The sequence below is a fragment of the Vipera berus genome (assembly GCF_964194415.1).
Source record: "Vipera berus genome assembly, chromosome: 1".
In the NCBI taxonomy this organism is placed as follows: domain Eukaryota; kingdom Metazoa; phylum Chordata; class Lepidosauria; order Squamata; family Viperidae; genus Vipera; species Vipera berus.
The window spans coordinates 237107941-237123146 of record NC_138202.1 but is presented as its reverse complement, the minus strand read 5'-3'; the positions used below and the strand labels follow the sequence as shown (position 1 = coordinate 237123146).

The 15206-nt window shown below is 34.2% G+C and overlaps 1 protein-coding gene across 5 annotated transcripts in view; it reads right to left on the bottom strand.

Annotated features, from left to right (window-relative positions):
• KCNQ5 (potassium voltage-gated channel subfamily Q member 5) overlaps positions 1 to 15206 on the bottom strand; it is a gene marked incomplete at its 5' end in the record, with an annotated part of 344629 nt that overhangs the window by 41634 nt on the left and 287789 nt on the right. For 2 of the 5 annotated variants that reach the window (XM_081314441.1, XM_081314443.1), the window contains 2 exons: positions 4746 to 4772; positions 14032 to 14126. In XM_081314441.1, coding sequence (XP_081170567.1) covers positions 4746 to 4772; positions 14032 to 14126 — 122 coding nt within the window. Of the gene's footprint in view, positions 1 to 752; positions 810 to 4745; positions 4773 to 14031; positions 14127 to 15206 lie in introns of all 5 variants that reach the window. The other 3 variants (XM_081314439.1, XM_081314440.1, XM_081314442.1) reach the window with 3 other exon arrangements.

Sequence of the window (15206 nt, the reverse complement as noted above, 5' to 3'; positions counted from 1 at the left end):
AGCACTGCCCGCTGGTAGTTTCAACTGTTTGTATAATTTGTTAAGATTTTAAAGAAATGGAGCAAGCTATATTTTAATTCTCTATTTTTAAAGAATGTCAAGAGTAGTTTGATTTGCATGTTAACATATCAGGGTAAAAATATTGTAACTGTTTGTTGGCAGGGACCAAGAGTGTTTTTCTTTAATGAATTCATAAACTTCATGTACTATTTTTGGTAAAAGAGACCCACTGATTGCAGTTGGGCTAAATCACTCTTTTAAAAACCCATCTGTACATTGGCCTCCCACAGCCCAGACAAGGTAGGACAAAGCTGTGTAATGTTACCTTAATTATTTCAGAGTGGTATTTTATGAAAACATTTTTAAAAAACCACAACACTGAAACTCAATGTTGCTTTCTTTACTCAGAAAAAAAATATAGGTCCTTTTCCCCATATCACAATTATTCTTAAACCAAGGCGCACACAGTCAATGCAGTTATCTAATTGCATGGATTATATATAGTTTTTCTATCATAAAAATTTATAAAAGGCAAAAGTTTTTTAAAAAATATTTTGGTACAAAATTGCAGGCAGCAAGCAACAAGTAAATCTATAAGCAGCTGTGGCAGCAGAGGATAGGGGAAACCCAGCCCAAATTATGAAATAATTCTTCAAGGAGCAAAAAAGCACCAAGAAGGGAAATAAAGTCTTCATGCACCTGATGTTAGTTGGCATTCCCATTATCATGTGAGTAGACAGGATGCTGGATACCTATGTTTCCGAGAGGTGTACATCCTGAAGAGCTTCTGTTTATTACTATAAAGCTTACTAGGAGTGAGGGGAAATAGAGGATCATATTACTAAGCATACTAGGTGATGAAAAGAGTTAGGTTTTCCATGTGAGTCAAACCAGTCTTGCTTTTATTTTCACTCAACCAACAAAACATTCATAAAATTATTAAATTTACAGTTTATATTAAACAAGTTATAATAAATATTTAAAAAATACCTTCAAAAGCCAATAAATATTTATACTCCCTGAATGTATAACTACTGCAAGATGGGACTTTTATAAATACTTGTTTAGCACAGAAGCCAGCTTTCCTAACAGAGCAACATTCATTTTTCTATTGACCTGTGAACTTATAACCTATTTATGCTTTCAACATAAATCCTACAAAGGAAATGAATTTTATTCAGACTATATAGACATTTTAATGTGCTTAAATTAACCCATTAGTATTTTACTATATGTATAATAATACATCCCCAAAATAGATGGGATATTTACGAATAAGCACTATTTTGTTAGAAAAGGAAATGTTTTTTATAGTAATAGTCATAAATATGAAACATGCAGTAAAACGGGAGAAAACCCTAAAATCTTACATAAAAATTTAAGATTTTAGATAAGCCTGTAATATTAATACTGGTAGGTTATTGAAAGATTACATTTATCTTTTGAAAACACAGTTATTCATGTGCTAGTTGCTTTGTTAATGTGGCTTATCATAAGGCTGTTTAGTTATTATCCTTTTAAAATGTATAATTTATATATTGATACCAACAGAATACATTTGAAATGCTAACAGACAATGCCACTATAATACACTGGCGAGCGAACAGTTTTAGTCTTGGAAGATGACTGTTAAAATTCCTGTTATGTTATTTATATTCACTATAAGGCTGCTGGTGGCAGGGAATAGTTAATTCATATCATCCTCCTTAAGGCTGTTGTGCATTAAATGAGAAAATAACTATATGTCTGCTTATGAGATTAACTACATGAAACATGAACACAACAAAGAGGGAATATCCATTCAACAGATTGCTAAACCTGAATTGTGATCAGGTTGTGATCAATGTTGACCTACACCTAAAATAAAAAAGGTGATTTATTTGATTGAAACTGGCTTATTTAATGAATATGTGAGTATGTTTGTGTGCCACAGATATGAAGAAAATTCAGTTTATAAAGTTGTTGCCAACTGGAAAAAAAGGAAATAAAGAGTTTAAATATCTGAAAGTGTATAAATGCTAATATGAACGATTAATGAAAATCTTGTTAGTAAATTCAGTTTTGAAAGGTACTGTATTTGTTACGAATTGGCAATAATTTTCTTACACATAGGCTATTAAATTTCCTGGGAATCAATGCACATTTTTTAATTTACAACATTGGAACAATTAACCAATCATATACAACCAGTTACTGTATTTGATCTAATGTATTTAATACTGCTATGAGACATTCTAGCCAACTTTAGATTTATATGCCCAATCTTGCAAGTAGACTTTGACTTACAATGACAGTTGGGACCGGAATATCTGCCTTTAAGCGATGCAGTCACAAAGTATGACCACATTGCTCAGCAATGGCAATCCCACTCATCGTTACCTGAATCCCACAGTCATTAGATAAGACAACTTCCTACCAGCAAATTAATGGAGCAGCTGGCAGGAAGTTGCAAGTAAGGACTGCAGGCAGATAAATGACTGCTGCTGGGTGGGGGAGGGAGCAAAGGAATACACAGGGTGCTAGGAAGGGTCAAAAAGGCATGGTATGACAGGAAGGGTACACGAAAGATGTCAAGTGGGTTGGGGTGTGTGAGGGTGGTGCAGTAAATGTTGGGAAGTGTGCTTGAGGGTGTGTGAGTGGTAAAGAGGGCATGAGCACAGAGGAGCAGCAGGAGGGTTTGTGAGTTTGAATATGTGATTTTCACTGCTGGCTTTCCCACTGACTGTCTGGGGAAACCAGCAGAGCAATCACATGACTGTGGGCTGCATGTCAACTGGTTGTAAATGTGAATAAATTGCCAAAAACCTAGATCACGCTCATGTGATTGTAGGGGTGCTTGGATGGCTGGAATTATAAGAATTGGCTGTAACCCCTATTCGTTCAGCATTGTTGTAACTTCATACAGTTGCTGAACAAATGGTTGTAGGTCAAGGACTTCCTATATTTTAGGGAAAAAAGAATAATTTATGTGAGGAGGTACAAAAAGTGAAAAAGATTAATAAATACCTAGAATGCCTATTTAGCTATAGATTTTAGGAGAGAAATCTCAGGAGGCCAAGAAGGATAGGTACTGTGTAGAAAAGGTCAATCGATCTAGCTAAGTGCTTCTACCACTCTACATACATATTTGAAGTCCAGTGGTACAGTGACTTATGTGTCACATACTTTTAAAAGAATAAGGCCAATTCATAGAAATAACTTATTTCTGGCCATTAATTGCATTTTAAAAATGTATTTATCAGAAGGCAACATAACAAAGAGGATGGTTATCAAATTTATAGTCTGTTTATATAGTAATCTTCCAGGGATCATGCTGGAAATAATAAACTGGTCTAAATGAGATTTTTATTATCTGTTGCTGCTGCCACCAAACCCCAAGATATTTTGACTTATAGTTCCCATAGTAGTGCATCAGCAGCAAATCAAAGCTTGAGAGATGCTTGATTGGAGAAAGATGGACTAAATGCAAGTGAATGCAACTAAGTACCCTCTAAGTGTTTTGTAACTCTTATTTGTTCCAGCCGGCATGATTAATGTTATGGTTTGATGGAAAATATAATTAATCATGCGGCGAGCATCAGATTGCATCAGGTAGTCAGTTATATAGGAAGACTGAATCAAATCAGAATTCTTCTTATAGTTTAGCTGCTGTATGATAAACGGATCTATCAGATCTTGGTTATTTGGTTGAACTTGATGACTGCATTATCTTATGCAATTGAGGAGAACAGCAACATTTATTTTTGCCGAGAGCAGCCTTTCCCACATGACTGCAAGATGGCTAGTTTCAAATGTCTGACTAGTAGGGCAGGCAAATTATTCAATTTCTTTAAATAATGACTAAAGTGTATATCTAGAAGAGTCTGTTAAATGATTCAAAGGTACATCAAAATAAGGATAAAAAGCTATGTAGCTACCATATGTATCTTGCCCCCCCACCCCCCATGTATACATGTTCATCTTTCAGTTTTAGATAGTCTAATTCAGACCTAGTATTTATTTACTTCTAGGAACTTCTCCTCTTCCAAATATTTATCCTCACCACAGCTTATCTGGTGAGTTAAACAGAGTTAGTGACTTTTTCAAAATAATCCTGCATGCTTTCTAAATGAACTGGGATTTAAATGTGGGTATCCTCATCCTGATTCAACTTTATAATCCCTATAGTATATTAATTTTAGTAATTCTTCCAATAGACCGACTATACCAGTAGAACTTATGATAGAGATGACTAACATTAAACCCACTGTTTGCAAAGGCAGATTGCTATGGGCAGATTCTTTCTCTGAATGTAGCCCATAGTATTTTTAATGAATCAAAATATTACTTGAGCATATCCCACACTGACTCTATTTTCAAAGTTCTTTACAAAAAATAGAGCAGAAATGTTTGTTCAAGCAGAAATGTTTGTTCAATCCAGACAAAGCATTCCTCTCTATCTCAACAGATATGGAAAACTACTTAAACCTTAATTATCTAACAGGTTATGACTACATTCTACAGAAAACTGTTATTTTCATGCTTCTTAACAGAAGACCTTTCTGGATTTTACTTTGAGCCACATTTTGTCTGCTTCAGAATAACGATCTACCTAGGAAAAGTCCCCCCCCCTTTCTCCTAATTGGATTCAAGCACAGCCTTTAATTATTTCGCAGTATAATAATATAATTCCATTCCCAAAGTGGTATAAAATTTCCAAAATAACATTTAAGTTGTTAAACTATATGCATAAAAACACTACAAACCTGCTTGATGCTTCCCCTTGTTCTTTCCTTCATGAGTCACATAATAGAAGAGAGAGGGTTTTGGGGAGGAAAAAAATTAGTTATGCTCGCAGTACCCATCATGATGTGGTTACAAATATTATTAAATAATTATTAAGTTGCAATTGGATTTGTTAATTAAATGAATGCTTAATAAACTGTAAACAAATATTTTAAAAAAGCAAGCACAAACATCCAAGCATGGATTTGTATTTATAGTGACATTAAAAAAATAAAATGTATGTTCATGCATGCTCAACATGCTTATTACATATGTTTAGAGAGAGAGTTGACAAAGCATTTATTAGGCAAAATGCAGTGCTCATATACAAATAACAGAGAACTGTAGCTATCGGCAGTAATGGAATATGATTAACTTAATCACTGAGGCTAGGGATATCTTACAAAAGGACTGATTGCATTTCTTTTTGGCCATAACTGTCTTGTAATATGTAGACCTGTGGCTTAATTGTTTATTTGTAAGAGCTGAAAACTGATATAGCCATATTCTATCTTTACAGCTTAGTATGAGTAGTTGACACTTAACAAAATTGCTATGCTATGCAAAATTATTCCCAAAGCTAACCCAACTGCTCTTTTTGTTACATAAAGTACTAACTATACAAAATAATGGGCTAGGTTTTTAGGATAAAAGACCTCTATTATTGGTACAGCTCAGTGGTGGGATTCAAATATGTGAACAACCAGTTCTCTGTATGGATGCTGGGCTTGGGCAACAAAAAATTAGCTACCAGTTCTGCCGAAGTAGTGAGAACTGGCTGAATCCCACCACTGGTACAGCTGCATATGTACTTCTTTCAAACATTTTTGTTACCATTATTGTGAGAAACATGCCTTACCTATTATATTTAAAGTAACCTTTCTGCCTAGCTAAGAACAATACACTGGTCGACAAAGATTTTGCTTCCTGAACACTTTTGGGTGTGATCTTATAGATTTTTAGCTACTAATCACAGAAATAAGCTGTAATTTAACCTTTCATGTACTGTTTTATGTAAATCTTTTTATACAATGGCCATGCTGCACACATGAAAGAAACATACAAAAACATGGAACTGTGTTGAAGCACATCCAGTATACCAACAAGTACAACTGGAACATCTCTGGAGATCTAAGAGTAGTGGCTCTGCTGCTTGGAATGAAGCTCAGATATACTAAGTACTGTTGTGAATGGAATTGTCATTAAAGAGAGTCACATTACATTACAAAGAAATGGCCACTCTGAAAGAATTTTGTTCCAGGACAGAAAAATGTGACACATGAACCATTTGTTAACCAGACAAAAGATACTTTTCCTCTGCTTTACACAAAATCTGGACTGATGAAAAATGTTATGAAATCAATGAACAAGGAAAGTGAAGGTTTTCATTATTTAGGATAGATGTTTCCAACAATAATTGATGCCAAGAATAAGGAAGGCAGTTTTGTTGGTCCACAGATCAGATACATCTTCAATGACAAGCACTGTGAAGATCTAGTAGGGCCAGAAAAAATTGCCTAGAAAGCCTTCGAGGATGTCGCTGAGAATTTTCTTGGCAACTACAGAGCACAAAACTACATTCAGTTGCTTGTCAAATTTTGTACAGTATACAAGACCATGAAGTGCAACATGTCACTGAAGATTCATTTTTTGCATTCACGCTTGGATTTCTTTCCTGAAAATCTGTTGAATTCTTGCAGCATGCTGGAAACATTATGTGATTAAATACATTGTAGTCATTAAAAGTTAATTTCAGGATTCCTACATGATATGGTCATTCTGAAATTATACTTGGGCTCTATTTGGGCTCTATCATAATCACCCAAAGTTTTTTAGGAAGCAAAATTTTTGGGGGAAAAAAGGAAACTGATGTTTATTTATTGATCACACTCTACCACAAGATGTAGTGGGAAATTCACCTTGACTTGTTACCTAACTAAAAACAGTATCTGAAGAAATAGTAAAGATCTGGAGTCCAATTCATCATGGCAATGCAAAGTCACGCATTTCTCTTTTACTGAGAATTTCCCAAGAATCATATCAGTATGATTAACTAATGGCTGAAATTGGAAAACGCTCACCACTAGCACCTTCCTGCATGTTTCTCACAGAAAGAGGAAACATGTGGCTCTAAAGGACAATACAGATAGCAAGGTGATATTTAAGCTTCTTTTTAAAAAAGAAAATATTGTACTGCAAGGTGGGAGTAGCAGCAGAGTTTTATGTCGAACTAATCAACTGCTTGTACATCTAAGCTTTTATTTTGTTGGTCTAAATGCTATGAACCAAAGGTGTTAGTGTAGATTAATATGGTACTTTGACCTCATTTGAGGAGCATTGATCTGCACAGTGGAAAATTCAAGTTGCAAAATGAGAAAACCTGTTTCTTGATCCATTTATAAGCAGGATTAGTATGAGCAAGCAATGGAAATCAGTATAAATAGTATACATCCAGGGACTCCGCCCAGTATGGTGCTCTAGACTAGCAGTACATATCTTTGTTCTACTAGACAAATATTCAGCAAATTTCTTCTCCCTGGAAAGTTTGCCAAATAAGAGGATTATCATCATGTCCCCACCAGCTGCTGTCTTCACCTCTGTTTTAATTTCTCTCTTTGCAATGTTTTTTTTTCTTTTTTACTTTTTGCATGTTAATTGCTGGCTGTGTGCTAGAAGTTAGATACTTTTCCTCCTCATGGACTCTAACTGATTTAATAACACCAGAGGAGTATCTTGGAATAATTAATCATTCCATATAGAAAAGACAAACAGCAACAGGTTTTTTTTAGATTACTAAGAAAATGAGTTACTGATCTAACTATATTGAACTTCTATCCAATAGATTGTATATATTATCAACTTGAAAAGACTTTATATCTTTACTCCATTTCTTCTCTACTCTGCATACAATTTTCAGCTTTCTACATTAAAAGCTTGGAAATTTCTCTCCCCCCCTACTCTGTGAGTTTGTATATCAACATTATTTCTTCTGCCAACTGCTTAGTTTTGCTTTTGGAACTCCTTATCTGACCTTGAAAAAAGAAGGGTGTATTCTTGCTGGCTTTTCTGCTGATTATAAGAGAGAGGATATTTGCAAAAATGCCTCCTAAGAAGGAATTAAAACAAAAGAGCCCACCACCAAACTTCCATAAGAAGTATTTGAGAAAAGGTTTTCTATGTTACATGACACAATAAAAGAGATAAATGAAAAATCTGATAAAAATTGAATTATTAGTTATCAGAGTTAAAACAAACTAAAGAAGATGTTAAAAATATACAGATTAGAATGGATGAGACAGACACAAGGTTAGACCTTAACCAAAATTTACTGTTATTGGATTTGAAACAGAACGAAGTTTTTCTGCGCCTTAGAGTAATTCCTGAACAAATTCACAACTTAAGTGATGTAACTGAAATGTAAATGATTAAATGGTTTGAAGATGAGAAAGTAGACTTCTCTAAAGAAATAGACAAGATTTACAGAATTAATTCAGCATATGTGGCCAGAAGATGATTGCCAAGAGATGCTATGATCCAATTTATAAGAAAATGTATTACAGAGCAAGTAATTCAGAAACATCACCGCCAAAGATTGAACTTTTCTGGAAAAGAGGTGCAAATATTTAGAGAAATTCCAATTACAATATTAAGGAAACACAAAGAATATTTTTTCCTGACAGATCTCCTGAAACAAAATAATATTCCCTTTCACTGGGATAAAGTGGAAAGGGTTATTTTACCTTTGGAAATCAATAGTATAGACTAAATTCAGTCCTTAAAGCACAAGATATTTTTGGAAAAACATGGATTGGAACTACACTATTTTTCAAAAGATAAAGATCAGAAAGGATAAAAAAAAGCCTCAGCTGGAATCCCTGGAATTTCCTCTTCATAACAGATGGATTGCAAAATTTTGTCATGGAATGTTAATGGGGCAAATTCCCCACAAAAAAGAAAAAAGTTATTTCATTATTTGAAAACCATGATATAGTATGTTTGTAAGAAATTCATATTAAAGAGACTGATAAAAAGCATTTAACAAATAACATTTTGGGTTTGGAATTTATTTCTGCTAACTCCAAGAAAATAAATTAATGGGATAGTTTTGTATATAAATCCCCAATTACATCCACATTTATTGTTTGCTGATGATCAAGGCAGGTATGTAATTGTGCAAATTGAATTACAGGGAATAAAATTTTTGTAGTGGAGTTAAACATCCTACATCAAGAAAAAGCCAAGTTTTTTTAAAACATCTGTCTGAACACTTACTCTCCCATTCTTTTCAGTATTGATGTATAATTGGAGACTATAATGGGGAAGTAATTGCACAACTGAGCAGATCAGCTGATAAAGGAATTAAAGAAACACAAGTGAAACTGCCCCCAACTTTTTTCGAGCTAATACTTTAGGTTTGATTGATGTTTGGAGGTGTAAACATGGACGAACAAAATTTACTTTCTTTTCAGAGAGACACAAATCCTTTTCTAGAATTGATTTGATTTGGATTATAAAAAAATCTGGTTCACAAAGCATCTAAAGCTATTACCGTATATACTTGAGTATAAGCCGAATTTTTCAGCCCACTTTTTGGGCTGAAAAATTCCACTTCGGCTTATACTCCAGTCAACAAAAAAACTTACCGAGGACTTGTGCGCGGCCGAGGCTTTGGTGCTTCCGGGATCGCGCGCACCTCTCCCAAGCCACCGCCGTCCGGAGACCTGCCGAAGTTTGGGGAGGTTTGGGGAGGTGCGCGCCTCCCCAAACCTCCCCAAACGTTGGCAGGTCTCCGGACCTCCGTGCCCTGCCTGCCTGCTTCTTTCCGCAGCGGTAAGCTCCGGGCGGTCACTTGCTTCGCGTCTCCTGAGGGAAGGGGGGGCGACTGGAGCGGGCGTGTTTCCTCGCCTGCTGGGCGCCGCGATTTGCCCGGGGAACGCGCGGGCCCCGAATGGCAGCGTGGAGCGAGGAAGCGGACAGCCAGGGCTTCCCCGAGAGCCGCGGCCACACAGGGTATTCCTGTGTATTCAGGCTTGCAAAATGGCGGATCGAGCCTCTGCTGGCGGCAGAGGCTTGCAGAGCGCGGATCCAGCCTCCGCCGGCGGCAGAGGCTTGCAGAACGGCGGATCGGCTTTTACTCGAGTCAATAACTTTTTCCAGTTTTTGGGGGTGAAATTGGGGGTCTCGGCTTATACTCGAGTCGGCTTATACTCAAGTATATACGGTATTCTTCCAAAAACTTTACTGACCATAATCTAGTGTCTATACATCTTAAATTTAGTCTTCAGTCTTTTAAATAGAGATTAAATGAGTCTGTTTTGGAGAGACCACAGATTGTTAAAGAACGTAAAGGTACTTCAGGTACTGCAAGACTATTTTAAAAAGAATTTAAATAAAGGAACCAAGCTGACAACAGTTTAGGGTGCTTGTAAGGCTGTAATATGAGGATATTTTATACAATACAATATAGTAATTAAGAGGAAGAAGGACAAAAAAATCCAAAATATGCTACAAGAAATTAAACTGAAGGAGAGGGAACTCCACAATTCACCAGAAGATCCTAACATACTTAATCAACTAAAATTATTGCAACAACAAATTTCTTTTTTGACTCTATCAGATATTGAAAATAAACTTGAATATACAAAACAACACTTTTTTTGAACATGTAAATAAACCAGGGAGATGTTTGGCATTCAAACCAAGAAAACAGACAGAAAAGAAGATGATAACCAAGCTTCAAGAGGGGAGTAAGACTTATATCGATAACAAAAACATTCAAAGACTTTTTTTGGAATTATTATACCAATTTATATAAAGAACAAGAAATCTCTTTAGATACTCTGGAGAAATATATAACAACTAAAAATCTTCCTAAACTATCGGAAAACTACAAGCAAATTTTGAATAGACCAATAACAACTTTACAAATAATAGAAGCAATTAAAAGAACTAAAACAGGCAAAGCTCCAGGACCAGATGACCTACCAAGTAGATTCTATAAAATTTTTGAAGATCAACTACTTATTCCGATGAAGGACTTAATGAATTCTATTTTATAGGGGAACCCTATACCAGACTCTTGGAAGGATGCCTGCATTTCTTCAATACCCAAAGATGGACTGGATTTAACGTCTGTGAAGAACTACAGGCCAATTTCTCTTCTTAATAATACAAACTCTTAATACAAACTTAATACAAACTCTTTACATCTATTTTAGCTGATAGACTTTTTAGGTTTTACTGGAATATATACCTGAAGACTGGTGTGATTTCTTACCTAAAAGACAACTAAAAGATAATGTAAGAGTAATTTTGAATAGAATTAAATATGTACAGCAATGTAGCAACAATCAGGTTGTATTAGTCTTTCTGGATGCAGAAAAAGCTTTTGACAACTTGAATTGGGCCTTTATGTTTAAATCAGTGGAAAAGATGGACTTTGGATTGAACTTTATACAGGGTCTGAAGCCCACCTATACACTCCATCCAGAAAGCTGGAACCATGGTGAATGGAGACTTTACAAAGCCATGTGAAATCCAGACGGGAACAAGACAGGGGTGTCCCTTATTCCTTTTATTATTTATTCTAGTGTTGGAACTGTTAAATAGATATCATTAGATAGGATAACAGAGCAAAAGGACTACAAATTAAAGTGCATAATTACAAATTACATGCATTTGCCGACAATTTGGTAATGATTGTGCAAGACCCGCTAGAGAACATTGAACATGTTATAAGGAAGTTTAAAATGTTTGGGAAAATGGCAGGTTTAAGAATAAATAAATCAAAGATGACAATACTGACTAAGAACATAAAGGAGGAAAATCAGAAGAAATTGGAATTTAAAACTGGTTTTAAAGTTGTGAAAAAGGTACAGTACTTGGGGTGACTCTCACTGAGGAAAATTCTAAGCTTTACAAAAATAATTACAGTAAAATATGGAAGGAGATAAAATTGGATTTAAATAGATGGCAAAAATTAGATTTGTCATTAATGGGAAGAATTTCAGTAATTAAAATGAATGTACTATATAGAATGTTATTTTTATTTCTGACTATACTGATATTTATTAGAGATTCTACTTTCAAACAGTAGCAGAGAGATATATCTAAATTTATTTGGCAAAATAAAAAACCAAGAATTAAATACAATCTATTACAAGATTCTAAAGATAGAGGAGGTCTGGGTTTGCTGAACGTTAGATTATATTATGATGCTTATTGTCTGGTATGGTTAAAAGATTGGACAACTTTAAAAAATTCAAGGCTGTTAGACCTCGAAGACTTTGATTTGAGATTTGGGGGGCATGCCTATGTGTGGCATGTCAAAGTAAAAGTTAACCCTGGTTTTAATTTTCATGCAATTAGGAATCAATTGCATGTATATGGTGGAAGTATAAAAGGAAATTAGCTGATTAAGTGCCACTTTGGCTATCACCGCATGAAGTGTTACGTAGAACAGAGATGATTTCAGAATGTAAATGGATGACATATCGAGACTTATTCATATTTGAAGAAGAGGGATTTAAGATAAAGACAAGAGAACAACTAGTAAGTGAAGGATTTGCTTGTGATTGGTTTAATTATTAGAGAATTTTTGAAAGATTTAAATTTGATTTTAAAAGTTTTGTTTTCACAGGAACTAAATCTGAATTGGATGTTAATTTATGTTCTGACAATGACCATTTGATTTCTAAAATATATAAAATGTTACTTAAGATGAACCTAGGATATATTAAAGAATGTATGTGTACATATGTTGTATATAGTATGTTTTAAATGTGTTATGTATGTGTACGCTTTGAGAGGAAGCAACTAAATTTCATTTTTAATGTTTGCTATTGTTTCCACAGGAAAAAAAATGACAATGAAGGTTATAAAGGTTAAAATGGGCAAACAAAATGGGTATAATATAACGCTAGATAAATGGGAGAATGGACTAAAATTCACATTAAATTAGTTTCAAAGAAAACTTTTACAAAAAGATGTATCGTTGGTACTTGATCCCAGATAGACTAGCAAAAATGTATGAAGGTATTTCTAATAAGTGCTGGAAATGTAATCAAAATCCAGGTTCATTTTATCGTTATGTAGTGGTCTTGCAAATATAGATAAACATAACAATGCAAAAATATTTAAGATACAAATATTAATGAAACCTGAAGCTCTTATTTTATATACGATAGACAAGCCAGTTGAAAAAAACATTATGGGGTGCTATTCCTTCACATGGTGATGGATGCGAGGATTGTACTTGCCAAACACTGGAAAGAAAATGTGATGCCGACTATTGAAGAATGGATTTTGAAATTGACTGAACCAGCAGAGATGGTGAAATTAATTGCTTTGATTAGAGATAATGGACTGGACAGCTTTATAAGAGATTTCTACATGCTAAATATAATAAGAGATGGTTAACAGAGGGATTTGAAGATTAGTGTAATATTTAGCTCAACCTGTTGACTGCTTTATATGTGTGTGTACGTATGTGTATATATATACAGTATATATATATATATATATATATATATATATATATATATATATATATATATATATATATATATATATATATATATATATTACATACGTACACACACACATGATACATACATATATATATATACACACACACATATGTGTGTGTGTATGTGTGTATGTATATGTATGTGTAATATATATGTATATGTATATGTATGTATATATCTATATGTAAAAGGGGAAGAGAATTTACCTTTTTTTTCAGCACCCACTCAGGGTGGATCCTAGATGTTAAATGTTAAATTTAATTGACCACTTTTTCCTCCTATTTTTTTCTTTGTTGTTGTTAGGGCTGATTTATGCCTTTGTTTTGTTTGTTTGTTTTACTGTTTTGTATTTTATTCTCTATGATAAAACAATAAATAAAAAATAGTATACATCCAAAAATGCATATACCCCTAACTCTGTGAAGTGAGATGAATTAACGAAGTCCAACACATGCCCAGATGCTGTTAAAAGGTTAGGTTTCAGCAGGGATTTGAGGACTGCAAAATTCTCTGTTGCTTTAATTATAACATTTATTAAGAAGCAAAATAAAATAGAAATTAGATTTATCTTATTTGGAAGATGTGCAAGTTTGCTACCTGAGTTCCTCAGTGAAAGAAAATAAAAGGAAATGAATGGGGAAAAGGGAAAGTAGAAAGACAAGACAAAAACAACAGACCGATTTGTATAATCTCAAAACCAGATATCAAGTACAACACCAGCTGCCATATTTTTACCTACTTTGTAGGGCTGCAGGTATGTAAGGCCTTCAAATGAGGCTTCCAGGTAGCAATGGAAACCGATTTCTCATCAGCTGCATAACTACGCCATACACACTACGTGCAGATATATGATAAAAGAAAAAGGCAAACAAAAATGGAGAAGCATATTAGTAAACCAGTACAAGTATTGTTTTTTGTAGCATTCATAGCACTGATACATGCCTGAGGGATGGAAGACTATATTCATAATATCGCCAGGTAGCTGTCAGGTTTGTTCGTCGTGAATCGGTAGAATAAAACCGCCAAGTAGCCTGATTTGAGGAAACAATAGAAAGTACAACAGATCTAACAATATATGAAATGAAGTACTATTAATAGGACGGAAAATTTGGATTTTGTTCAATATGGATACAATTGGCTTAATTAATTTGGAAGGGCTGCACTTGTACAATGTAATGAAGATTTGAGGTTTAAAGATTTAAATATAGAAGAAAACAATAAATAAGGAAGTTCTAGTTATATATGCTAGAAATTTTGTACAGCAAAATCTTTAAGAAAGCCTTTTGCTATAATTTTTTTTTCATGAGTGCAGTTGACTTTTTTTTCTTCAGATTAGCAATAGTACATTCTAGTAATAAGCTGTATTCTCGTCTGCATAAATGAGTAACAATGAAAGATAAATTAGGGAGATTATTAGCACACAGTTTCCTTTTTAAGGAATCCTTTCAAATGTTTTTATCTTATATACTTTTATGTCCACTTGTCAAATGCCCATGATATTTTGTTGTGATTTTTCTATCTTGGTTACTTGTCTCAAATGTGTCTTTTCTCAAAAGGCAAGTAGACTATGTTTTTTTTCTTTTTCCTTGAGGAAGAAGAAAATGTTTCGCTTCTCATCCAAGAAGCTTCATTACTAACTGATGAAGCTTCTTGGATGAGAAGCGAAATGTCTTCTTCTTCAAAGGAAAAGAAAAGAAAAAAACCACAGTCCATTTGCCTTTTGAAAAAGCACCTTTGAAGCAATCATGACCTGCGTAACTGAGAATCTCCATAGACACCTTAGTTACTTATTTTATTAGATTAGATTTAGATACTGCTTATATGGACTGTAAGTAGTTTGCAATTACAAGATTAGAAATGTAGAGATCAACCACTTCAGGCCAGAATTCAGTGATCATGCCATCCATCAAATAC